Genomic DNA, 25,357 nt, shown 5'->3' with positions numbered 1-25,357 from the left:
AATTTGGAAGTGAAATCAAGGTTTTTCAGGTTCAGATTTCATTTACTTGCTGTCAAATGTGGTTTCCTGGGTGGTAATAGAAGATTAAAAAGAAGGCATTTAAAGGATTATATAAAATTCCTATAAGTAGATTCATTAAACCAAGGGTATCAACTTACTTCTAACAAGCCATATTTTGGTGAGGCATGCATCAAAGAATCTGACATTTGTAGATTCATTTGAAAAGTATATGAGCTTAAAAGCAGAGAAGAAAATGTTCTCAGAGTAAGATGGGTATAAGTTTTAATGAAACTAATTTTGTTTAAATAGCTTTGTTGAATTAAAAACTCCAGTGATTTCACATTATGGATAGAAGTATAGCATATTAAATGAGTTTTCAGAAGCTTTGAAGTCAGAAATAACTGGGTTCAAATATGGGCTCTGGAGAAAGAGAAGGAGAAATGAAGGTAAAGAAAGAAGTGAACAGAGATGGGAAGAGAGGGAGGGCAGAGGAAGGAAAAGCTATGCATTAATCAGTTTCTCTGCCATCCCATAGAGTAGACCTGTTTGTAGAAAAAAAAAAATCAGTTTCTCTGTACCAGACACTAATTAAGGTGATTTCATGTACACTTATCTTCAGCTGCTACCGTGTTTCCCCGAAAATAAGACAGGGTCTTATATTTGTTTTTCCTCAAGAAGACACCCTAGGGCTTATTTTCAGGGGATGTGTTATTTTTTTAAGTACGGTACAACAATCTACATTTATTCAAATACAGTTAAGTCGTCTTCTTCTAGAACATCATCATAACTCTTCAAACCCCAAATTCCATCCTGAATTTCTTGCGGCTCTTATTTCTTTTAGAACCATTGGCCTCAATCTCTCATGTCGAGCAATAGAGCTCTCATGGGGCAGATGAGAAGAGCTGCTTTTCTTTACCACTTTGGGGCGAAATGCACGGGTTGTGCAGATACGCTGCATAGCCACGCCCATCACTAGTCTTATTTTCGGGGTAGGGCTTATATTGCGCAAATGCTTAGAAATCCTGCTAGGGCTTATTTTATGGGTAGGTCTTATTTTCCGGGGGGAAAAACAGTAGTTGTGTAATTTTGGGCAAATAACTTTAACTCCCTGGGGCTCGGATATTTTATCTATAAAAAGATAAACTGTTTGGGGATTTTGGGAAGATGGCAGAGGTGCATAGTTTTTTGTTTCCTCTCAAATCACTATGTAAAAAAGAAAGAGTAACTAAATAGCGAAACCAAAAATCCAAAACAAATGGAGTAGCTAAATAGCAAAACAAATCCAAAACATTGTATCTGGGTAATAAGGTACAATGCAAACATCAAAATACAAGCGGGAAGAGACAAACTGCTAAAAGCCACCAGACTTGAGTGTCATTGCATCTGGTGGGAAAAAGCAGGGGGAAATAACAAGGCATTTGGTGGTCCTGAGAATAAGAGAACCAAAAACACCCCAAGGTAATCCTTGAAAAGCACAGCAGGCCAACTGAGTGGCTGTAACTAAGCAGCATGTGAATGCAAAGCACCTGCTGCAAGTTCTACAACAGTCTGCCCTCAAGGAACTCTCAAACCTAACCCACCAGAGCTTCCTGGCAGCCCCAGCACAGGGCTCCATATCGAGGAGAAACTATTCAGATTGGAAGCATAATTTAGCAAGAAAGAGTCGATAGAGATGAAGGTAAGAAGATACAGATAAAAGGTGGGAAGGGGAACAGAGCTAGGAAATCTCAGAAAGCAAGATGCTGTATTTTTAAAGACTGTATGCAAACGGCAGCAATGGTAAAGTTAGAAAAGATACTACTTTCTAAAAGCCCAGGAAAATTAATTTCATAAAAAGCAAACAACAAAGTATATCAAGGTCAAATCTCATACAATGAAATGTATGAGATTTCACAATGAAATCATACCAGAAAGACATAAGAGGGAAAGAGAAAAATCAAAACTGCAATATATTATTTCAAAAGAACTAAAACTATATTAATAAAATGATATAAAACATGAAAGAGTAACATAAATTAAAAGCAGAAAACTCAGAAATAAGCTGATACAACTCAAGAAAGAATTAGAAATTTAAACTCCTTTAAAAATGTCACATATACTAGAACACATGGGTAAATAATGCCAAAATAATGTATTCAAAAACAGAAATCATAATAAGAAAAAATAAAATCATAAAGAAAGAATTAAAAAGAATTTAAGAGAAAATGACAAATATTGAAGATAGGCAAAGCAAATCTAACATATGAGCAGTTGGAGTCTCTGAAGTTGAAAACCCAAGTAAGAAACAGAATAATAAAAGCTACAGTTCAAGAAAAATTTCCTGAAATAAAAATGAATGTGAATCTTTACGTTGAAAGAGTACTCCATGTAACTGAATCTATCCATGCACAATAACCAACATCAAAACATACCATAGTAAAATTACTGGACTTTTTTTTAAAGTAAAAAAAAAATCTTTGGCCTTCTAGGCAAAAAATATATGATTTCTAAGGGAAAAGAAATTAGATTATTAGTAGGCTTTTAAACAGCAACTCTTTATGCCAGAAGAAAATAGAGCAACATATTTAAGGTACCCAAGCAAAGAAAATGTGAGCCAACAATTTTATAACCAGTAATACTGACCTTCAAGTCTAAAAAGCATAGAGAACTATTACAAAAGTGAAAGACATCATGGATGTCATTCCCAGGAGCACTTCCTAAGGAATATACTACAGAATGAGCTTCAGACAACCAAATGACCACAGAAACATTGAGTAGAGCCTGGTGGGCTCTGATGTTAGCAATCAGTGATTGCTAACATAAAAAAGAAGTGAACATCAGTTACTCTGTGTTCCCTGAGTAAATAATACAACACCATTTATTACTTACCAAAAGGATCATACATAAGTCTAATCATCCTCTGGACTCAGCTGCTGATTAGCACAAAATACATTTGCAGGAAAAAACAAACAAACTGTAGCATAAGTGTGCAGTCAACACATGCAGAATATGGAAAATCCACAGGTCATAGTATTGGTTCTTCAACACAGTATAGTATAAGGAAGAGAAATGGAGAGAGGAAAAATCTTAAAAGAGACAGGAGATGTATCAAGTTTTTTAAACTAGCCAAATTAAACTATAAATTATAGGGCCCTACGCATGGCTTTGAACTTGATAAACTAGGATGTAACTGGTATAAAAGTCAGGATAGAGATTATTTTTGGAGGAAAAAAAACATTGGGAGGGGCACATGGAGGAGCTTCTAGGGTAGCTGACAAAATTCTGTCTTGATGTGGTTACAAGGGTGTTTGCCTTATAATAATTCACCAGGCTTTTCATCTGACTTGTATGGTTTTCTGTATCTGTGTTTTATTTTATAATAAAAAGGTAAAAATAAAATAAAGAAAAATTTTACAAAAATAATTTAGACTCTGCTAACCTGTACAAACTATCTCTATTTTCTCATCTATAAACCATGGATCACTTTTCCTTTTATAATTTTGTTTCTGTTAGTGCCTATCCCATAGTATCCTCCCAATAAATATTCATCCCCTTACCCTCAATACAACTATATAGAGTTTTTTAATGTAATAAAGTAGATATCCTTGAGCCAGCAGAAACCAGTAGAATAGAAATAATACTAAGGTGGAAGTAACTGAAAAGCAATCATCCAATCTTTCCTCTTGTCAATTACTCTGACCATGAGGAACAGTATCCTTTAAGAGAAAAAAAAATGTAAAAATCCCAATTTCTACGTAATCTTCACTGTATTCACATACATGTGAAAATGTAAATGCAGAACCTACTACTTTATAACAAAATACCAGTAAGTTTACATTTAGCTGGTGAAATTTCTTTCCTTGTCTATAAATATTCATTCAAAACTTATTTACTGAGCACTGTCTATGGCCTGCTTTGTTTTTTCTTTGCTTTGAGTAAATTGACCAGCAAAATGAAAAAGTAGAATGCATTCCTTCAGTTTATATTTGACTTTCCAGTTCAGACTTTTCTTATTTGTTCAATTTTAATGGTATTATACACGAAAATGCACTGGCAGCAGAATCACCTTGGAATCAATCCTAACTCAACATCTCAAGGTCTAAAAACAAAAGGCATTCTGGAACCTATGAAAATATTTTAATAAAGTAAAAGAAAACCAACCTTGCTAAAAATGTTTAAGCTGTTAATGCTTCTTTACTTCAGAAGGATGAATTTTCATGGGCATGTCCATCGGGTTATGGTGGAAATTCTTTGATTCACTCAAGAGACTGTTTAAAGAGAAATACACATCACCATGCCCTGGGGAGAACAAATGTGAATAAATGGCATCAAATATGAGGATGAGCAGCATTTTGTTCACTTCGTTTTGTTCTTGAGATGGCATCCTAGCATCTTTTATTCAGAACAATGCTGACCACCTCTCAAATGTCTGACTCCTTTAGAAAGAAAAAGAAATTCATATGCCAATGAAGGGGACAGACAGGAAGAGGAATGAGTAGAGAGAAGCATTTCACAATTTGACAAGCTTGGAGTACCACCATATTATTTTCTAGCTCCCTCCTTTAAAAAATAAAATAAAATAAAATAAAATAAAATAGGCAATATGGACAAGGTATTGAAGTACGAACTAAAACAAAATGACTTTTAAATCTGTTTTTGTCACTAACAAATACAGGAAAGATTCTGACTTATTTCCACCATTTCTCAGTGCCTTTGATATGTGTCTATTTCTTCCCCTGATATTGTAATGACTATATTGAAGAAAAATGGATTTGGCAGTTTCCAAGATTGCAAACAATTCTGTTTCCAATGTGTGGTCATTTCTATAACACATGTGCTGTGCTGCCTGCACACAGGAAAAAAGGTAGGAAGGAAGGAGGGAGGGAGGGAGGGAAGGAGGAAAAGAAGGAGGTAAAAACAAGTGGGGAAGAGAAGGAAAAAGAAGAGAAGAAAGGAAAATAAAAGTTAAAAGTTTAAAGTCAAATTTTAAGAGACTTGATTTAATTTTGGCCTCATACTTCAAAAGCTGGGATTATGTCACCCACTGGAGCAAAATATATTTCATCACTGGAAGCATGGATTCATTTCTTCACCCAACTTCAAAGTTATTATTGCCAACTAGCAGTTGCTAGGAACTAATCTGGAATGAACTGGCAGTTCTGATTCTGTTCTTAACGACCCAGAGGGTATGTCACAAACACTTATGTTATGGCAATGCCTTTCTTAAAGAGGTGAAGAGGGAGCACTTCTTGCTGACCAAAGTGCCTTCAACTTATTCCAGCAGAGGCGTGCAGCAGTTGTTGTCATGGGCTTTCCAGTTCTAAAAATATTCTAATTCTGCTGCTAGGGCTTCACAGGAAACCCCTGGATGCTAATGTAGCCATTGCCTGAACTTATCTGTCCTGTCAGATGATCTTTGGGGCTACTATTTTAGCTCTAAATTGTGCCTGGAACACATAATATGCCCTAAACAAATGTGTGTTGAATAAGGTATATGAACCACTTAATATCTCTAACTCAAATGAAATTTCTATTGCTATGAGAGATCATGGAATTGAAGCAATAAATAGAAAAGAGATGGTAAGTCATCTTCTTTATAAGAACAAAATTAATAAGTAATAACAATTTAAAAATAACAGAATCCAGGAAGAAAAAACAAAAGCCAGACTAAGGATATGGGTATGTGGGAAATATGCTGAGACAATTACACGTTCCCTGATTGCCTATTCATAGATTGTGACTCTTATAGGTTAAGGTCTGGATCCCCTTCTCCTTATAGCCTCAATGCTTAGGAGAATGCCTGGCACCTAGTAGGCATTAAGTGTCTAATGATTTCAGTTATCTCTTCCTTGGTTTCTACAGAGACACTTTGTAACTCTACCATAGAATGTATTGCTTTATATTGCAGTTGTTTGTCCACTTTGTGAACAATCTACTGGGTTTAGATACAATTCTTCAAGTCGGGAACTATGTCTATTAATTTTTGCATCCCCAACTCTAAAGCAAACTCTGCTTACAAATTTTGGTTAAATTAATAAATACAGCTGATCAGGCTGGATATACTCAGAACCCTCTTCCTTCCTCACCATGCCATGTGCATCTCTGCAAAAGAACACACATGGAAGCATAAAGTAGCTATGCTCCCTTGCAAAAAGCTTATACTTGGACATGTATATATTAATATAAAGAAACATATGCAAATTCACAAACATAGGGGATGTGTGTGTGCATGTAGGAATTGTGACTAAACCCACATCTATTATTTATACTGGATAATATACTCATTTGACTGTATGTATTTAAGGATCATTAGGTTGGTGTATCATGTAACTATTTCCTCAAAGTATTATTCAGGCTGTGAGCAAATCTGGGGAAGGAGAAAACATAAGAATTTATTATTCATTATCCTAGTGGGCCACTTCACTCCCTATCATGACCCTTGGAGCAACACAATGATGTCATAGTTAGTATCCTATGTCATAATAGTTGAAAACAGAAGTTACCATCATCAGGAAGAGGATGTATTTTAGAGAGGGTCCTTTTAACTGAAATCTCTTTTGCATTAAGATGTGCAACGTGAGCTCCAATTAATTTAAAAAGTGGCAAGATGACTGCATTAATAGCCAACGGATGTGGACTCTTTGGACCACAATGGCCATTTGATGACATCCCAAGGGCAGTCACAAGGTAAAGAATTTTCTGTGTGCTCTTGGAGCAAATCAGGATTGAAATTTAAAAGCAATATATTTATAGAATTTTAAAATGTAATTCTTGCCTCTCTGTTTTTGTTGTTATGTGGATAAAATATAGAACAATTTACATTGCTAGAAATAATAAATCTCAACATATGACTTACCTATATTAAAATATGTCCATGGCTCTTCATGCCTGCAGGAAATAACCAAATCCCATACTATCTTATACCAGGGTCCCCATGATCTTGCCCTTGCTGGCTTCTTCAGACTTATTTTTCACTGTTCCTCGACTCAAATGTAATTCTCGATCTCAAATTACTTGCAGTTACCTAAATATATCACGATGTTTCATACTTTTGTATCTTTTGTATATACTATTGCTTTCGCTAGAATATCCTTATTATGCTCTCTGTTAAGCAAATTTTTATTCATCCTTTGTGAATCCTGCTCTGAGCGTCTATCCGATAAGACTGTGGTCCCCAAGCCCCATGCTGCAGACCAGTACCAGTCTGTGGCCTGTTAGGAACTGGGCCGCACAGCAGGAGGTGAGCAGCAGGCTGGAGATTGAAGCTTCATCTGTTTTTACAGCTGCTCCCCATAGCTTGCATCACCTCCTGAGCTCCGCCTCCTGTCAGATCAGCAGCGGTATTAGATTCTCATAGGAGCACGAACCCCACTGTAAACTGCTCATTCGAAGGATCTAGGTTGTGTGTTCCTTATGAGACTCTAATGCCTGATAATATGAGGTGGAGCTGAGGCGGTGATGCTAGTGCAGGAATTATGGGGCCAACGAGTGAACGAGCACTGGGATTTTTTACGTGGGTCAGACATGAGCTGAAAATACAGATTATCATCAGCAGATAGGTTTGACTGCACAGAGACTATAATAATAATAAATCAACTTCTTCTAGACTCATATCAAAACCCTGCCAGTGAGTGGCAAGTGACAATTAAGCTTCACCTGGTGGCAGACTTTATAGTGGCAAGGGAGTTGATGTACTTCAGTTGTGCAGCTGCATCTAGTGGCAGGCTTAAAGTCAGAATCTGACACTTATTTTAGTCTGTGCATGGCCTGCCCATTATTTTATTTACCACTTCTGTCTGCGCCTCTTTCGTGCACTGCACACTTGTCTCAGTCACAGTTTTGGTAGGCCCACAAGCTAACCCTAGCAAAAATGAGTAAAAATCAAATGTTACTGGAGAGCTTCTTTGAAAAGGGGGAAAGACCCAATGATGAGACAGCAGAAGACTCTAAAACTGCCAACAAAATAAAAGCTGCATTTAAAAGAAAATACAAAGAATCCCACTTAAATTACGGGTTCATTGCAATAGGTGATTCACATTTTCCAAACCTGCTTTGTATAATATGTGGTGACCGGCTATCCAACGAAACCATGAAAGCTTCAAAACTGTTTTGCCACATGAGACTAAGCATCCTCCATTAAAAGACAAATCTTTGGAGGTTTTCAAAAGAAAAAAACATGAACAGGAAGAACAGAAGCAATTATTGAAGGCCACCACCTCATCAAATGTGTCTGCACTGAGAGCATCATTCTCAGTGGCTAACCACATTGCTAAAGCTAAGAAGTCATTAACTATTGGTGAAAAGTTGATCCTGCCTGCTGCTTAAGGAATTTGCCATAAACTTTTAGGAGAGACTTCAGTTCAAAAGGTGGTGCGTGTTCCTTTTTTGGCTAGCACCATAACTAGATGAACTGATGAAATAGCAGAGGATATTGAGGCACAATTGTTAGAGAGGATTAATGAGTCACCATGGTACACAATCCAGGTTGATGAGTCTACCAGTGTTGACAACAAGGCAACAATGCTAGTTTCTGTGAGATATATTTCTCAGGAGGATGTGCATGAGGACATGTTATGTGCAATTTTGTTGCCAACCAACACCACAGCTATAGAACTATATTCAAGTCTTTGCAGGATTACATATCAGGAAAATGGTCATTTTTGTGTTGGCATATGCATGGACAGAGCAGCTGCCATCACTGGACAGATTTCTGGTTTCACTACTTGGGTCAAGGAGGTCACTTCTGAATGTCAGTCTATGTGCTGTGTCATCCATAGAGAAATGCTGTCTAGCTGAAAAATGTCACCCAAATTAAACAACATTTTGCAAGACATGATTAAAATTATCAACCATGTTAATGTACATGCTCTTAACTCACGTCTGTTTGTGCAGTTCTGTGAGGAGATGGACGCAGAGCATATGTATCTTCTCTAATATACAGAAGTGAGATGGCTTTCTAAAGATAGATCACTGGCTACAGTTTTTGAGTTATGAGAGCTGCTCCAGAGATTTCTCCTGGAAAAATAGTCACTACGGACAGCACATTCCAGTGACACAGAATGGGTCACAAAACATGCTTAGCTGTGTGACATATTCGACCTGCTCAACAAAATCTGTCGCTTCAGGGGAGAACGACAACTGTGTTCAAGTCAGCAGATAGAGTGGCTGCATTCAAAGCCAAACTGGAATTATGGGAATGATGAGTGAATACTAGGATTTTTGACATGTTTCAAAACATTAGCAGAGGTTTTGAAAGAGACTGAGCCAGGGCCTTCTTTCTCCCAGCTGGTGCATGACCACCTATCTCTGCTTTAGAAAGACTTTGAGCATGATTTCCCAACCACAAAAGATCCCTGAACTGGGAAGGAATGGATCCGCAACCCACCTGTGAATAAGCCAGGTGAGTCGACTTTGTGTTAGAAGAGGATCAACTGTTTGAGATCACAAATGACAGTGCCTTAAAAGTATTTTCAAGACAACTTCAAATCTCTGTATGTTCTGGATTAAAGTGAAGGCAGAATATCCTGAGATTGCCACAAAAGCACTGAAAAGCCTGCTTCCATTTCCAATGTCCTATCTTTATGAAGCAGGGTTTTTCTGCAGTGACAGCAACCAAAACAAGATTATAGAGTAAATTGGACATGTGCAACACACTTTGGGTATCATTTTCTCCTATCACCTCCAGATGGGACCATCTAGTTTCAGGAAAACTCAGAGCTCCCACTGATTCTGCATTATGGTGCATTGTATAATTATTGCATTATATATTAGCATGTGATGATAATAAGAGAAATAAAGTGCACAATAAATGTAATGCATTTGAATGATCCCAAAACCATCCCACCCCCCACCCACCACTGTCCTTGGAAAAACTCTCTTTCATAAAACTGGCCCCTGGTTCCAAAAAGGTCAGGGACCACTGCCATAAGATGAGTGGATTACTTCCTCTTTTGTGCTAAACTTCTACTTGTTCCATGCTGCCACTATGACATGCATCAAATATGTTCAACAATTATTTGTTTACATACCTGTGACTAGTTTATGTGCTCCCTGAAGGCAGTTACTATATTTGCTATAGCAGCAGTTGCCATTTAATTGAGTGATTACTATGCGTTAAGCACTGTGATTGGAAATATAATTGGAAATCCATGATTTTTTGCTTTTGTAATCCCTCTTACTGGAGAAGATAGAAGTATAAGCAAATAATACCCATAAAGTAGAGTGTATGCGGTAGAAGAACAGAGAAGGCACTTTACTAAGTCTGGGGCTTAGAAAAAGCTTCCAGGACAAAGAATTTTGCTTGAAGGAGTAAACCGTGGTATTAACAAAAGGCTTCCCAGTGTAATTCAGCCTGGCTTCTGAAGCTGCAAAGACCTCCAGAAACCATCCTTAGCATGTCGGTTTTATCCCTGGGATTACTTGTATTTAAATGATTCTGTCATAGGTGGTTTTATTCATTTTTGTATTCTTACTCTCTCTTGTTAAATTGTAAGACTGTGAGGCAGCAACCACTTTTCCCAATACTTTTCCCAACACCTCGCTGTGGCTAGTAGCTGCATTCAAAATACAGTTTAAAGAAGTTGAGATAATAATAATAGCCTTTCATTTTCATATAACTTTAAATTTGATAAGATTCTCACAGCTATTAACTCATTTTCTTCTTACCACAATCTTTTGTAGTATGACTATCCCAATTTTTCTAACTAAATTAGATACAGAGTGCTTAAGTGACTCATCCAGAGTTATATGATTAATAAAGGGTAGGTGGTAATTAATAAATGATAGGTAAGTAGGTAATAAATTAACTAAGTTTACAAACACCTGGTTCAATTGACATCAGTTGCTGCCATTTATGTGATAATTATCCTGGTATAAATTGATGTGCGCTATCTCCTTTAACATTACAATAACTCTAGGACAAAGGACTATTATTCTACAGATGAGAAAATTGTATTTAAGTTTGATTTAAATACAATTAGGTCAAATAGTTAAAGGTCAAATAGTAAATACGTGGTAGATCAGGTATTCTAACCACATTCTGATTCCAGAATCTTAACCACTACACCATCAAGACTATTCCAAGTGGTGAATGAGATTGGTTTCTTCATCCAAGCAATTTATAATCCATTTGGGAGACAGGAATTAAAGGGAAATCTAAAATTAACACACATAAAAGTATTAAATGATGATGGCTTCTGGGATTTCTTTATCTTTGGCATTCTTTAATTTCAATATGTTATGTCTGAATTTCTTTTATTTACCCTGTCTGAGATTCATGTCTTTGATTAACTTGGGCCATTAATATTGGCTTAAATCAGTCCTTAAATATTGTCTTATCCCTATTATCTCTATTCTTTTTTTCTAGAAGTCATATCAAAGGTTTATGGATCCTTAGACGTTAGTCTTCTTCTTAACTTCTTTTTAAAAATAGTTTTCTCCATCACTTTGTATTATTTTGTGTTATTTCCCCTTATTATTCATAAATTTTCTCTTCAGCTGTGTTTAACATGCTATTTATTTCATCAGTTTGGCTTACTCCTTTTTGCATTGTTTGTTATATCTTTTTAAAAAGTCACATTGAGGAATAATTTATATACAATAAAATGAATGCAGTTTAAGTATATAGCTTCATGAATTATGACAAATGTGTTCACATGATTGACCATTAATTACTTCTAGCCTGGCTACAATCTATCCACCCACTATGGTTAGCACAAGGTAACCATTTGTCTGTTTTCTGTCACAATAGATCAAGGGCTTTTAAATTAAATAATTTCTTATAAATGGAAACAATCCATATGCTTCATTTTTATCATAATGGATTTTTAAAAATTCATTCACATTGTTGCATAAATCAGTAGTTTTTTCTTAATGCTGAGTAGCATCCATTCTGTGAATATCCCACCATTTGCATCAACTGACATGTTAATGGACATTTGGGATTTTCCAAAGTTTCCGTCATTATGAATAAAGCTGCCATGAGCATTTGCGAACAAGAATTTTGTGGACATATGTTTTCGTTTTTCTTGGATAAATACATATGAGTAGAATTGCTGAGTCATATAGTAAATGCATTTTAAACTGTGAAAGAAACTGCCAAACTGTTTTCCAAAATGGTTGTACCATTTTGCATTCTTACAAGCAATGTTATAAGAACTCCAGTAACTCCACATTCTTATTGACACTTGGTATTGTCTGGCAATTTAATATTAATCATTATGGTAAGTATTGTGGCAGGCAAAATAATGCCCCCCCCCCAGAAAAGAGGCTAATATCCTATCCCTGGAACCTATAAATATATTACTTTATATAGCAAAAAAGGATTACAGTTAAGGACCTACCTTACCATGGGGAGATTATTTTGTATTATCCAGTTGGACCGACATGAGTCATAAAAAGTGGGAAACTTTTCCTGGCCGTGGTGATAGGGAGATGTGGTGAGAGAAGAAGGACCAGCAAGATGGCAGTATGAGAAGGACTTAGGCCACTGTTGCTGGCTTTGAAGACAGGGGAAGGAGGCCATGGGTGGAGGGATGTGGGTGGCCTCTAAAAGCTGAAAAAGGCAAGGAAAGTGATTCTTTTCTAGAACACACAAAAAGGAATAAAATCCTGTTGACACCTTGATTTTATCCCAGTGAGACCAATTTCAGACTTCAGACCTACAGAATGGTAAGATAATAAATTTGTGTTTTAACACTAAGTTTTTGTAGTCATTTATTATTGCAGCAATAGAAAAATAATACAGGTATATAATATATTTCATTTTGGATTAAATTTCCATTTTCATGATGATTAATGGAGTTATGTGTTTATTAGCTAGCCATATGTCTCCTTTTATGAAGTTTCTGTACAAATCTTTTGCTCATTTTTAATTAGGTCATTTAGGTTTTCATTATTGAATTGTAATCTTTTTTTAATGATGAATATATTCCTTTGTCAGACAGATTAATGGCAAATACTTTCTCTCAGTCCATGACTTATTATTTCATTTTTTAATGGTGTCTTTCAAAAGGAAGTTTTACATTTTGTTGATATCCAGTCAAATTAATTTTTTTCTTTTATGGTTAGTTCTTTGTGTATCATGTCTAAGAAATATTTGCAAACCCATAAGTCTTTTTTTTTTTTTTTTTTTTTTTTTTTGAGACAGGGTCTTGCTCTGCTGCCTGGGCTAGGGTGCCATGGCATCAGCCCAGCTCCCAGCAACCTCATACTTCTGGGCTCAAGCAATTCTTCTGCCTCAGCCCCACAAGTAGCTGGAACTATAGACATGTGTCACCATGCCTGGCTAATTTTTTCTATATATTTTTAGTTAGACAATTAATTTCTTCCTATTTTTAGTAGAGACAGGGTCTTGCTCTTGCTCAAGCTAGTCTCAAACTCCTGACTTGGAGCTTTACTCCCACTTCGGCCTCCCAGAATGCTAGGATTACAGGCATGAGCCATCATGCCTGGCCAACCTGTAAGTCTTAAATATTTTTTCCTATGCTTTCTTCCAGAAGCTGTATAGTTTTAGGTTTTGTATTTGTATCTGGCCTCATCAGTTAATTTTTTTATATGGTATAAAGAAAGAGTTGAGGCCTATTTTTATTCCACATGCATATTCAGTGTTCCAGCACCTTTTGTTAAAAGACTATATTTTTGCTATTGAGTTAATTTGGCACCTTTATCAAAAATCGATTGAAAGAACTTTCACTTCAAGACTGTAATGGAAACGAGCACTTCTCCCTATTACTCCCTCTAAATACCACTAAAATTCATAGACCTTACATATGAAGCCTTACAAAAATGCTCTGAAAGGTGAAAACAAAAAGGCAGACCAGCTAGGAGTCTGAGGACTTAATGAATGACATAGTGGTAGGCTCCCTGGGTTGTTTTTTCTTTTCTACTTTTCCTCATACATGCTGGGTGCCAGAGGAGCCAGCAACCCAGAAAACCAACAGGAACAGACCAGAAGACCCCCAAGAAAAGACATCTCTTTCTCTGTAGGAACAGGAGAGAAGCAAGACAATATGACATAAAACATTTATTGTTTTATTATTTTTTTTTAGACAGAGTTTCACACTGTTGCCCCAGCTGGAATGCCATGGCATCAACCTGGCTCACAGCAACCTCAAACTCCTGGGCTCAGGCGATCCTCCTGCCTCAGCCTCCCGAGTAGCTGGGACTACAGGAATGTGCTACCATGCCCAGCTAATTTTTTCTATATATTTCTAGTTGGCCAATTAATTTTTTTCTATTTTTAGTAGAGATAGGTGTCTTGCTCTTGCTCAGGCTGGTCTCAAAATCCTGACCTTGAGCAATCCTCCCTCCTTGGCTTCCCAGAGTGCTAGGATTACAGGTGTGAGCCACCGCGCCCAGCCTACATAAAACATTTAAACATAACTTCCCTACTCCATCCAAATACTATGGAAAAAATGATCAACTCCCACCTCTCTCAGCAAAATTTAAGTGGCAAGCTGAGATTTCCACCCTCTCCCAGCTGTAGCAAGGAACCCTTTTCCACTAGGACTTTCACAACCATCCAGTGGGTAATAAGACCTTCCACCACCACAGAGCCAGTGGGGCCATGTTGGGAGCAGTAATGAGGTACTCCCCAGGGGTGTCAAAGGAGATTGAGTGGGGAACCCAGAAAAAGACCCCCACATGGCGGTAGCAGGATGGCATCTTTCCTTCCCAGAGTGGTGTGGTGTTGGAGAAGGGGTGCTGAGGCCAAGAATTTAAATAAGATCCAGCATCTCATAATATAAAACCCAAAATTCAAAAAATAATGCTTCATAACAAGAACCAGGAAAATCTCAATTTGAAATAATCAACAAACACTAAGATGACACTGATGTTGGAATGATCTGATAAATTTGGAGAAATTGACATTCTAACAATATTGAGTCATCCAATCTATAATCAAAATTCAATTACACTCACTTTAGATTTAAGGATACACATAGGCTGAAAGTGAAGGATTAGAAAAATATATTAGAAATATTAGAAATAGATTAGAAAAATATACCATGCAAATGGTTACTCAAAGAAAGCAGGGGTGGCTATACTTACATTAGGCAAACTGGACTTATGTCCAAACTTGTCAATAGAGACAACAAAGAACATTACATAGTTATAAAGGGGTCAATTCACCAGGAAGATATAACAACTATAAATACATGCATCCAATATTAGAGCACCTAAATATAGAAAGCAAATACTGACAGAACTGAAGGAGAAATAGATGATAGTACAATGATAAAGGAGACTTCAATATTTATCTTTTACTAATGGATAGAACCTTCAGACAGAAAATCAATAAGGTAACAGCAGACTTAAACAACACTATAGACCAAATTGGCCTAACCACCACCATACAGAACATTCAGCTCAACAGCAGCAGAATGTATTCTTCTCAAGTGCACATGGAACATACTCCAGAATAGATATTATGTTAGGTCAAAAAACAAGTCTTAACAAACTTAAGAAGATAAAAAAATCATGCCAACTATCTTTTCTGACCACAATGGAATGAATAGAAGAAATGAATAGTAGAAGGAAAACTGGAAAATTCACTGATATGTAGAAATTAAATAAAACACTCTTGAATAACTATTGGGTCAAAGAAGAAATAAAAAAGGAAATTAGAAAATTTCCTGAGACAAATGGAATCAAGAACACAGCATACCAAAACTTATGGGATGCGTCAAATAGTACAAAGAGGAAAGTTTATAGTGATAAATGCCTATATTAAAAAAGAAGAAATATCTCAACAATCTAGACACCTCAAAGAACTAGAAAAAGAAGAACTAATTTATTTGAACTAAGTTCAAAGTTAGCAGAAAAAAAGAAATAATAAAAATGAGGACAAAAAAATAAACAAAACAGAAAAATAATAGGATAGAAAATCAATAAAACTAAGAGCTGATTTTTCAGAAGGTTAAACAAAATTAACAAATATTTAGCTAGACTAAGAAAAGAAGTTAAAGGACTCAAATAAAAATATCAAAAATGAAAGAGAAGACATTACAACTGATGCTACAGAAATAAAAAGGATCACGAGACTACTATGAGCAATTATATGCCAAAAAATTGGATAACCTAGAAGAAATGATTAAATTCCTAGAAACATACAACTTACCAAGACTGAACCATGAAGAAATAGAAAATCTGAACAAACTTATAATTAGTAAGGAGATTGGATATTGAAAAAGTAATCAAAAACTCCCCAAAAAGGAAAACCAAGGGTAAGATGGTTTCACTAGTGATTTCTACCAAACATTTAAAAAAGAATTAATGCCAATCCTTCTCAAGATCTTTCAAAAAATTTAAAAGACAACATTCTCAAACTCATTTAATGAGTTTGGCATTACACTGATACCAAAGCCAGACATGAACACTATAAAAAGAGAAAATTACAGGCCAATATCCATGATGAACATATATGCAAAACTCCACCACAAAATAATAACAAAACAAAACTCACTAGCACATTAAAAAGATCATACATTGTGGCCAAGTGAGATTTATCCCTGGGATGCATGAAAGGTTCAACATATGAAAATCAATTAATGTGATAAGCCATGAACAGAGTGAGGATAAAAAACATGTGATTATCTCAAAAGATGCAGAAAAAGCATTTGGCAAAATATAATACTTCACAATAAAAACTCTCAACAGACTAGGAATAGAAGAAAATTAACACAATAATGAATATATATAAAAAGCCCACAGGAAACATACTAAGTGTTGAAATATTGAAAGCTTTTCTTCTTAGATCAGGAACAAGACAAGGATGCCCACTCTTGCCACTTCTATAAAATATAGTACTGGAAGTATTAGCCAGAACAATTAGGCAATAGAAAGACATAAAAGGCATCCAAATCAAATCAAAAAGAAAGAAGTTACATTTTCTCTGTTTGTAGAGGACATAATGTAATATGTAGAAAGTGCTAGACTACACACACACACACACACACACACACACACACACACAAAATTGTTAGAACGAATAAAAGAATTAAGGAAAGTTGAGGAATACAAAGTCAACATGCAAAAATCAGTTGCACTAACAATGAATTATTGGAAAAGGAAATTACAAAAATAATATCATTTATAATAGCATCTAAAACAATAAAGTACTAGGAATAAACTTAAACAAGGAGATGAAAGATTTGCTTACTAAATACTATGAAACATTGATGAAAGAAAGAAGAAAAATAGTGGAAAGACATTCCTTGTTTATGGATTAAAGATTTTACATTGTTAAAATGTCCATACTAACCAAAACAATTTACATATTCAATGCTTTCTCTATCAAAATCCATTGGCATTCTTTTTATAGAAATACATAAAAAATCTAAAGTTCATATGGAACCACAAAAGACTCCAAATATCCAAAACAATCTGGAAAAAGAAGAAGAAAGATGGAAGTATCACATTTTCTGCCTTTGAAATATATTGCAAAGTTATGGTAATTAAAACAGTATAAAGAAGATATATAAACTCTTGAACAGAAGACAGCCTAGAAATAAACCCTCATATATACATATATATTTATTTGAGTGAGGAAGTCACCTTCTATTCTTAATTTGCTGATAGCTTTTACAAATCATGAATTCTGTCATATTGATTTGCTGCCTCTATTGAGCTGATCATATGATTTTTCACCTTTATGGTGTTGATATTTGTCTTAGTCCATTTGTGTTGCTATAAAAGTATACCAGAGGCTAGGTAATTTATATTAAAGAAAAGAGGTTTATTTGGCTCACAGTTCTGCAGGCTGTACAATAACAATGGTGCCAGCATCTGCTTTTCATGAGGGCTTCAGACTGCTTCCACTCATGGTAGAAGGGGCAGGGGAAATGGCATGCACAAAGATCACATGGTGAGAGAAGAGGCAAAGTGGGGGGAGGTGCTAGGCCTTTATTAACAACCAGCTCTAGCAGGAGCTAATAGAGTGGGAACTCAGTCATTACTGCAAAGACAGCACCAAAGTATTCCTGAGAGTTCACCCCGCCCCCATGACCCAAGCACTTGTCATCAGGCCCCACCTCCAACACTGAGGATAAGATTTCCAGCATGAGGTTTAGAGGGTCAAATAGCCAAATCATAACAATATGACAAATTATAATATTGGATTTTCATGTGTCAAACCAACTAGCATTCCTGGGATAAGCCTCATTTGGCTATGATGTAGCATTCTTTTTATGTATTGCTGGTTTAACTTACTAATATGTTGTTAAAGATTTTTGTATATATGCTCACTAGCATTATTCATCGCTTTTATTTTGTAATATTTTTATCTGATTTTGATATCAGGATAGTGCTGACATTTTAAAATTAGTTGGTAGGTATTCTTTCGTTCTCTGTTTTCAGAAAGAGTGTGTAAGTTGACATTATTTCTTAATTAGTTTTTCAGTAGAATTTGTCCATGAAGCTATCTGTGTCTGGAGTGTTTTTGTGGGAAAGATTGTAATTAGGCATTCAATTTCTTTAAGAGAATATATAGATCTTTAAAACTTTCTATTTCTTCTTCTCACCATTTTAATAACATATTATCTTTCAAGGCATTTGCCCATTTCATTTAAGTCACTGAAGTTATTAGTATAAAGTTGTTCACAATATTTCTTATCATTTTTATACTTGTGGAATCTGAATTATCTCCTGTCTTTAACTTCAGATATCAATAATTTGTCTCTGTCTACTTATCTGTCTATTGCTACCTCTCTGTTCAGTTTTATCAGCTCGGCAAAAAACTAATTAAAAAGTGGACAAAAAATTTGAACAGAGACTTCATTAAAATTGGTATACAAATAATAATTAAGCATGTGAAAATATGCTCATACAACATTAATCATTATGGAAATGTAATTAAAATCAAATAACTTACCCCCGTGCACACCTACTAGGATGACTAAAGTAAACATAAAAGTTATAAAACCTGAAAATACCAAGTGCTGGTAAGGACATGGATCAATACCAATTTATACATTGTTGGTAGAAAGGCAAAATGACACAGTCACTTGGGAAAGCAGTTTGGCAGTTTTGTACAAAGTTACTCATATATTTAGCATACAACTTAGAAAACCTGAGCTCAGATAATTGCCCAGGAGTAAAGAAAACTGGTTAACACAAAAATCTGTATGTAAATGTTTATAGCAGGTTTATTCATAGTTGTCAAAATTTAGAAGCAACTCAAATGCTTTTCAACTGGTACATGAATAAACTGTGGCATATCCATACAGTGGAATATTACCTAACAATAAAAAGAAATAAATTACAGAAAACAACATGGATTTCCCTCAAAAGCATTATGCTAAGTGAAGGAAACCAGACTCAAAAGGTTACATCACATATGATGACATTTAGATTACATTCTGGAAAGGGTAACATTACATTATAGGAACAGAAAACAGGGCAGTATTTACCAAAGCATGTGGTTGAAAGGACGGGATGACTCCAAAAGAACACAAGGGAATTTTGGAGGACAATGGAACTGCTCTATGTTTTGATTGTGCAGGTAATTACATAACTTATAAGTCGAATAATGCATTTTATTACATGTGAAGTACACTGCAATTTTTGAAAAGTATTATGCTGTAATCTTCCACAATTCAATTTTTCATTCAACATGTTTTTAATATTCATCCATGTTATATGTGTAATTCTAGTTCATTAACTTTTTCTGCTGCATAATACTGTATTGTGTGACTACGTCAAATGCATATATCCATTCTTCTGCAAAAATATTTTGGAGTTGTTTTTCAGTTCTTCTTTTTCTACTATGCCCAATACTGCTCCAATAATTCTGGAATAAGCCTCATGGTGCACATATGGACTAGGAGTGGATTGCTGAGATTTAGGGTATATGCCTGTTCAACTTTACTAAAAAATACAAGACATTTTATTCTCAAGTGGTTGTCCCAATGTACACTTACACCTGAGATGTTTACTAAATAACTTCCAGGGCTTCATATTTTCACCAGCATCTGGTATTGTCAGATATTTTTTTGCACCCTGATCAGTGTAAAAAAGTATCTTTTTATGGTCATAATTGGCATCTTCCTGGTTACTTTAGAAGTTGAGCATCTTTTCATGTTTTGTTTTGTTTTTCCTTGCTATTCCTATTTTCTCTCTTTTTATTTTTGTCCCCATTTTCCCATTGGGTTTGTCTTTGCTTTTTGATTCCCACAGGACATCTTAAAGTAGTCTTAATATTAATGCTTTGTTGGTTTTTATGTGCTACGAATAGGTTAAATAATTTTTGACTTGTCTTTTATTAAGTTATTAATTTTAATATAGTGAGTTTGTTAATATTTTATTTGAATGCTTTCCATACCTTGTTTTAAAATGTATCCTTAACTGAAAGTTATAAAAATAGTTTATATTTTCTTCTAAATTTTTAAAGTTTTGTTTTTCGCATTTAAGTATATTTTCATTGTAGAATTCATTTTTGTATATGGTATGAGATAGGGGTCCAATTTAATCTTTTATGTATGTGTAACCAATTATCCCATAGCCACTTATTGAAAATTCATTTATCCACCATGATCTGAAAATTCATTTTTGTTATATTTCAAGTTTACATGTATGCATAGATCTGGTTCTCTTTCTTATTCCATCGGGGGTCTATTCCTGTACCAATACAATACTTTACAATTATTACTCTGTTATAATATATCTTAATATCTAATTCAGTATACTCCACACTCTTCAGCATTTGGTACTAGATGTTAGATCTAACAACTTGGCTAGATTCAGGTTAATTTTTGGCAATAATACTACACAGGTGATCTTGTGTTCTTCCTATCACATATACTATCAGTAGTACCACTACTAATGATGCTAACTTTACCTGTTTAAAATGCTGACAGCCAGGCCAGGCGTGGTGGCTCACTCCTGTAATCCTAGCATTCTGGGAGGCCGAGGCAGGAGGATTGCTCGAGGTCAGGAGCTCGAAACCAGCCTGAACGAGGCCCCGTCTCTACTAAAAATAGAAAGAAATTAATTGACCAACTAAAAATATATATCCAAAAAATTTGCTGGGCATGGTGGTGTATGCCTGTAGTCCCAGCTACTTGGGAGGTTGAGGCAGCAGGATTGCTTGAGCCCAGGAGTTTGAGGTTGCTGTGAGCTAGGCTGACGCCACGGCACTCACTCTAGCCTGGTCAACAAAGTGAGACTCTGTCTCACAAAAATTAATTAATTAATTAATTAAATTAAAAAAAAAATAAAATGCTGACAGCCAGATCTCCTTATTGTAAAGTCACATTTCTTTCCCTTTAGAATTATCAAGTAATATGTGGGGTGAAACTTTGCCATATTTTAAATTATTTTAAAATGAATTAATAAGGCTTAGTTGAATCCATTATTTATTGGAGCTTGCAAAATAGTAACTATAATTACTTTTATCCATTACTAGCAGGCGCTTTCTATAAAAAAGAGCTTTCCCTTGTCAAAAGGAGGTGAATTGCAGTTTACTTCCAAAAGGGTTACATTAAATGCTTAATTCTTTCCTTCAATTACCAATTTTCAGAGTGAAGATCTGATCTAGTAGTTGCCTTCAGTGAACGTGGGCTTTTCCCTGTCTTTTCTGTGTCAGTGAGTGTTATTATAGGTTCAAATTTTAATTTATTTAATGTGTTAAATCAACTCTAGTAATTATTCCTTTTGATACTCAAATTCTCTCAAATTGTCTACTGTCTTTTTTGCACAATCTCATTAGTTTTTCAGTGTTTCCTTACTTTCAAGTATAAAATATTTGTGGCTCCTCTTGCTCTTTTCCTGCTAAAGACAGAAAGCATCTCTACTTCAGTCCTGGTTTCAGTTTATCTGGTTATTGCTCTGTATTTCAGCCCTCTCTTCCTTTCTGGCCTGTGCGCACTTCCTCTTGGATTTTGTTCTTGCTGTTGTTTTTTTTCAAGCTCAGGTACCCATCTTTTCAATGCCAAATATTTATTCAGTGCCAACTATGGGCTAGGTGCTATACTGGGGATGCAGAAGTGAACAAAAATTCTCCCAGTCAAGGACTTACATTGCAAGAATACTTGTAAGATCAGCTATGCATTTCAGAGTACATTTTGTGCTTTCAATTTTAGTTATTGAAGATGTTTAAAGTAATCTCGCCTGCTATATTACTGTTAAAGGGAATGGATGATAATTTGCAAAATTTTACATCAGTTTGCAGAATGAATATTGGGAAAAACACAGAAAATAGGAAGTCCAATTAGTGAAAAATTACAGTACTCCAGGTATGAAGTGGTTAGACTACTGGTAGAAGTGAGAATGGAGAAGAAAAGCTGGATTTCAAGAATATCTTGAAGAAAGAAAAGATAGTATTTTATAACAGTTTAATAAGAGGGCATGATGCAGAGAAAGGAGTCAAAATTAGCTCTAAATTTTCTTCCCTGATTTTTGGAAATAATGACTGTAACACTGACAGAAATAGTGTAGCTGGTGTGAGTAGATGGGCAGACAAAAATAATATCTTTTGGACTTTATATTTCATATTGCATGCAGTGTATTAACATGGTGTTTTTACACTTAAAGGATAATCTATAATTGTATCAACTTACTGCATTTGAAAAAACCAGAAGTACTATGTACATATGTCTCAAGGTAACTGAAAATATAGGACTAGAAGACAGTATAGGATTATAGGTTAGGAGAGGGAGGGTAAGTGCTTTCTTTGTATCTCTAGAATCTGGTTTGTGTTTGGCACACAGCCAGCCCTAAATTAACATTTATCAAATAAATGAATCTAGGTCATTTGCATAGCTGAACCCAAGGGACTAGATCTTAAAGCAAAGGGCATTTACTTGCTACGATTATAAAACAGCCCTTCTATGCCCTACATTGCAAACAATTGCTTGCAATTGTTTTTAGAAGAAACAATTCTAATGTGCCTTGAGTTAGGAATAATTAGTAAAGGAGCTGGAATTTCAGGAGTTTTTTTTTTGGGGGGGGAGTGCATTCTAGATTTAAGATATCAAAGTTAAAGTGACAGGTTTGCCATTTTCAAAGTTGATATTAATTACATCCATTTTATACAAAGTTCAGACTATCTTCACAATGTTAGCAAGCTTCTCACTGCAATCAGTGCAATATCTTCTCCACAATGCCCCAAAACAGAAACATCGCTTTATAGGTTATTAGCCGAAGCCAGGACTGCTCTTTAGCACTCGCTAACTAAAAGGTTAAACGGATTCTCCTCCTTCCTTTCAAGCTAGGGATCTGATATTTCAATTCTGCAGGGTTGAGCACCTCTCTCTCTCCCTCAAGGGGGCGGTGACTACGTAGACACTCCTTGACAGCACCAAAATCTCCCCGCCCGGCTCCTGGGTGCGTCAGATTAGTCGCGGGGGCCAGCGCCTCAGACTGAGTCTGCGCATACTGCTGGTGAGCAGGAAGCGCATGCGCCTCGGTGCAGGCGCGGCAGAGGCCACTCTGGGCGGGTCTGGGCAGCTCCAGTGTTTTGGGGCCCAAGAGTGGGAGGAGCCGGAGGCCTCACCGTGGTAACCACAGCGCCGCTGCTGCCCCGCCTTGCAGGCCTTCGGACTGTCATCGCCTCTGGGTGTGAGGGTGCTTTGGCCACTGTCCCCGGAAATAGCCCCGCCGGCCTCTCTCAGATACCCCCATCCTCCCCACGCCGCCGTCGCCGCCGCCATGCAAGGGGAGGACGCCAGATACCTCAAAAGGTGACGACTCCCCTAGGCTCTGTTCTACCCTCCTTGCCGGGGCCCATAAGATGTTCTTGGGTTGTCTGTGAGATGTGACTAGGCTACGCTAGTTTAGAAGAGGGGTTGGGAGGCAGGGACAGAAGACACGGAAAGGGAAGGGGAAAGATGCATCTAGGAAAAAAGGAGAGAGCCCTGCCCGGGTGTGAGGTCCTCGAGCCTCTTGCATGATTTGGCGGGACCCTGACAGCCTTGAGAGATTGTTTCCTTGATACATTACATTATTTCAGGGGGAGAGGGGGAATTATGGCAAGATAAATCGCGTCTTTTTTTTTTTTTCTTTTTTTTTCTTTTCCTCCTCGCAGACTCCCCATTTTCCTATAATAGATAAATCCGTGGGAGCCTGGGAAAGAAGTCTTTTGGTGCTTCTGCTTTCTGTCCCTATTTTGGGGTTCACTGCCATGGGGTTTTGAAATGAAGGGGAAAGAAATGGTGGCTTATGCTTTATGGAAGGCTGGCTTGAGATGTTTTGCAGCCTATTTCTACTTTCCTCATACATTCCATCCATTTGACTGTCACATATACAGTATAATTTTTGTAGGAGATTCATAATTACCAAGAGGTTTGTTCAGGAGTTTGATGTAAAACAGGCCATAATTTCTTTTAAATATGTGTAGTATCAATTACTCTTTTAAAAAAAAATTGTAATCTTTTGGGAGAATTTGTATTCCGGCAAATATCAGGTCACTGCTGATCAAAAAAAGATAACTCTCACTGGACCAAGAGTTAGCAGTGATCCAATAGAAAAACATCTTAATTTGGACTTTCCATTTTCAATTAAGTCCCTGTTACTGAGTCAGTAAATACCCTGGAAAATTCACATATATTTTTTTGTGCAGTCTCCTCATCTGAAACTGGGACACATACTTCCTTCTGAGAGATATGAGGATGAAATATGAAAATACTTTAAAAAATGCGCATGTAAGGTGGTATTATTTCAAGTTATAGTATACTTTTACTGAATATATTTATCCTGGCTTGGCAGGGCTCTGATCATCACAGAAATATCTTCCAAGCATTTATAGACTTAAAAAGGATTCAGACAATTATAAAATAAAATCAACTGTATAGTCTTTGCAAAACTAAGGCATACATTACCAGTTTTTTTCATTTTATATAAATACATTTGAAGTTGGCAAATATCCAAGCTTTATCAGTAAAAATTGTTTAAATGAATATATAAGCCTTACAAATATATAATCGGTATTTATTTCTTCACTGAATTTTGCTTACATTGATCTTTAAAATACTTTGGATAAAAACTTTGTGACAGAAGAAAATAACCTTTAAATTCAAAATTGTTCTAAAAAAAGAGAGCCACTATTATACTATTAATTGGTTTTCATGTAATACATTTGTGTCAGAGGTAGTTTTTCTTAGAATTTTTGCACCATTATGGGCCCTTAGGCATATTGCAACTTGTAATTCTCAACCTATTGCTTTCTTTTAAGGTCATGTTATCTAGAGTTCAAAAAAATAAAACTCAACCAGTCACTGTAATGTTTGGAATAAAATAAGATTAGAATCTGGAAAGGTTGAAAAAATACATTTCTCAATTTTGTCTGATTCTGTTGGTATAAATAGTAAGCTTGCATTGTCTGCTGTCAGATAAGTAATGTACAGCTTACATGTATTCATACAGGCCTGATGGAAAAGGTTTA

The 25,357-nt window shown here is 35.9% G+C and overlaps 1 protein-coding gene across 4 annotated transcripts in view; it reads left to right on the top strand.

Annotated features, from left to right (window-relative positions):
* Positions 1-5,194: 5,194 nt before the first annotated feature.
* Positions 5,195-25,357, top strand: part of KIFAP3 (kinesin associated protein 3) — a 157,478-nt gene continuing 137,315 nt past the window's right edge. For 2 of the 4 annotated variants that reach the window (XM_012763635.3, XM_076000375.1), the window contains exon 1: positions 23,366-23,657. In XM_012763635.3, coding sequence (XP_012619089.2) covers positions 23,626-23,657 — 32 coding nt within the window. In that variant the 5' untranslated portion in view covers positions 23,366-23,625. Of the gene's footprint in view, positions 5,560-6,503; positions 6,667-23,365; positions 23,658-25,357 lie in introns of those variants that run through there. The other 2 variants (XM_076000373.1, XM_076000374.1) reach the window with 2 other exon arrangements.

Source organism: Microcebus murinus, chromosome 2 (genome assembly GCF_040939455.1).
Source record: "Microcebus murinus isolate Inina chromosome 2, M.murinus_Inina_mat1.0, whole genome shotgun sequence".
NCBI classification, from domain to species: Eukaryota; Metazoa; Chordata; class Mammalia; order Primates; family Cheirogaleidae; genus Microcebus; species Microcebus murinus.
The sequence above is the reverse complement of the archived record's forward strand: the minus strand, read 5'-3'. Positions and strand labels throughout refer to the sequence as shown.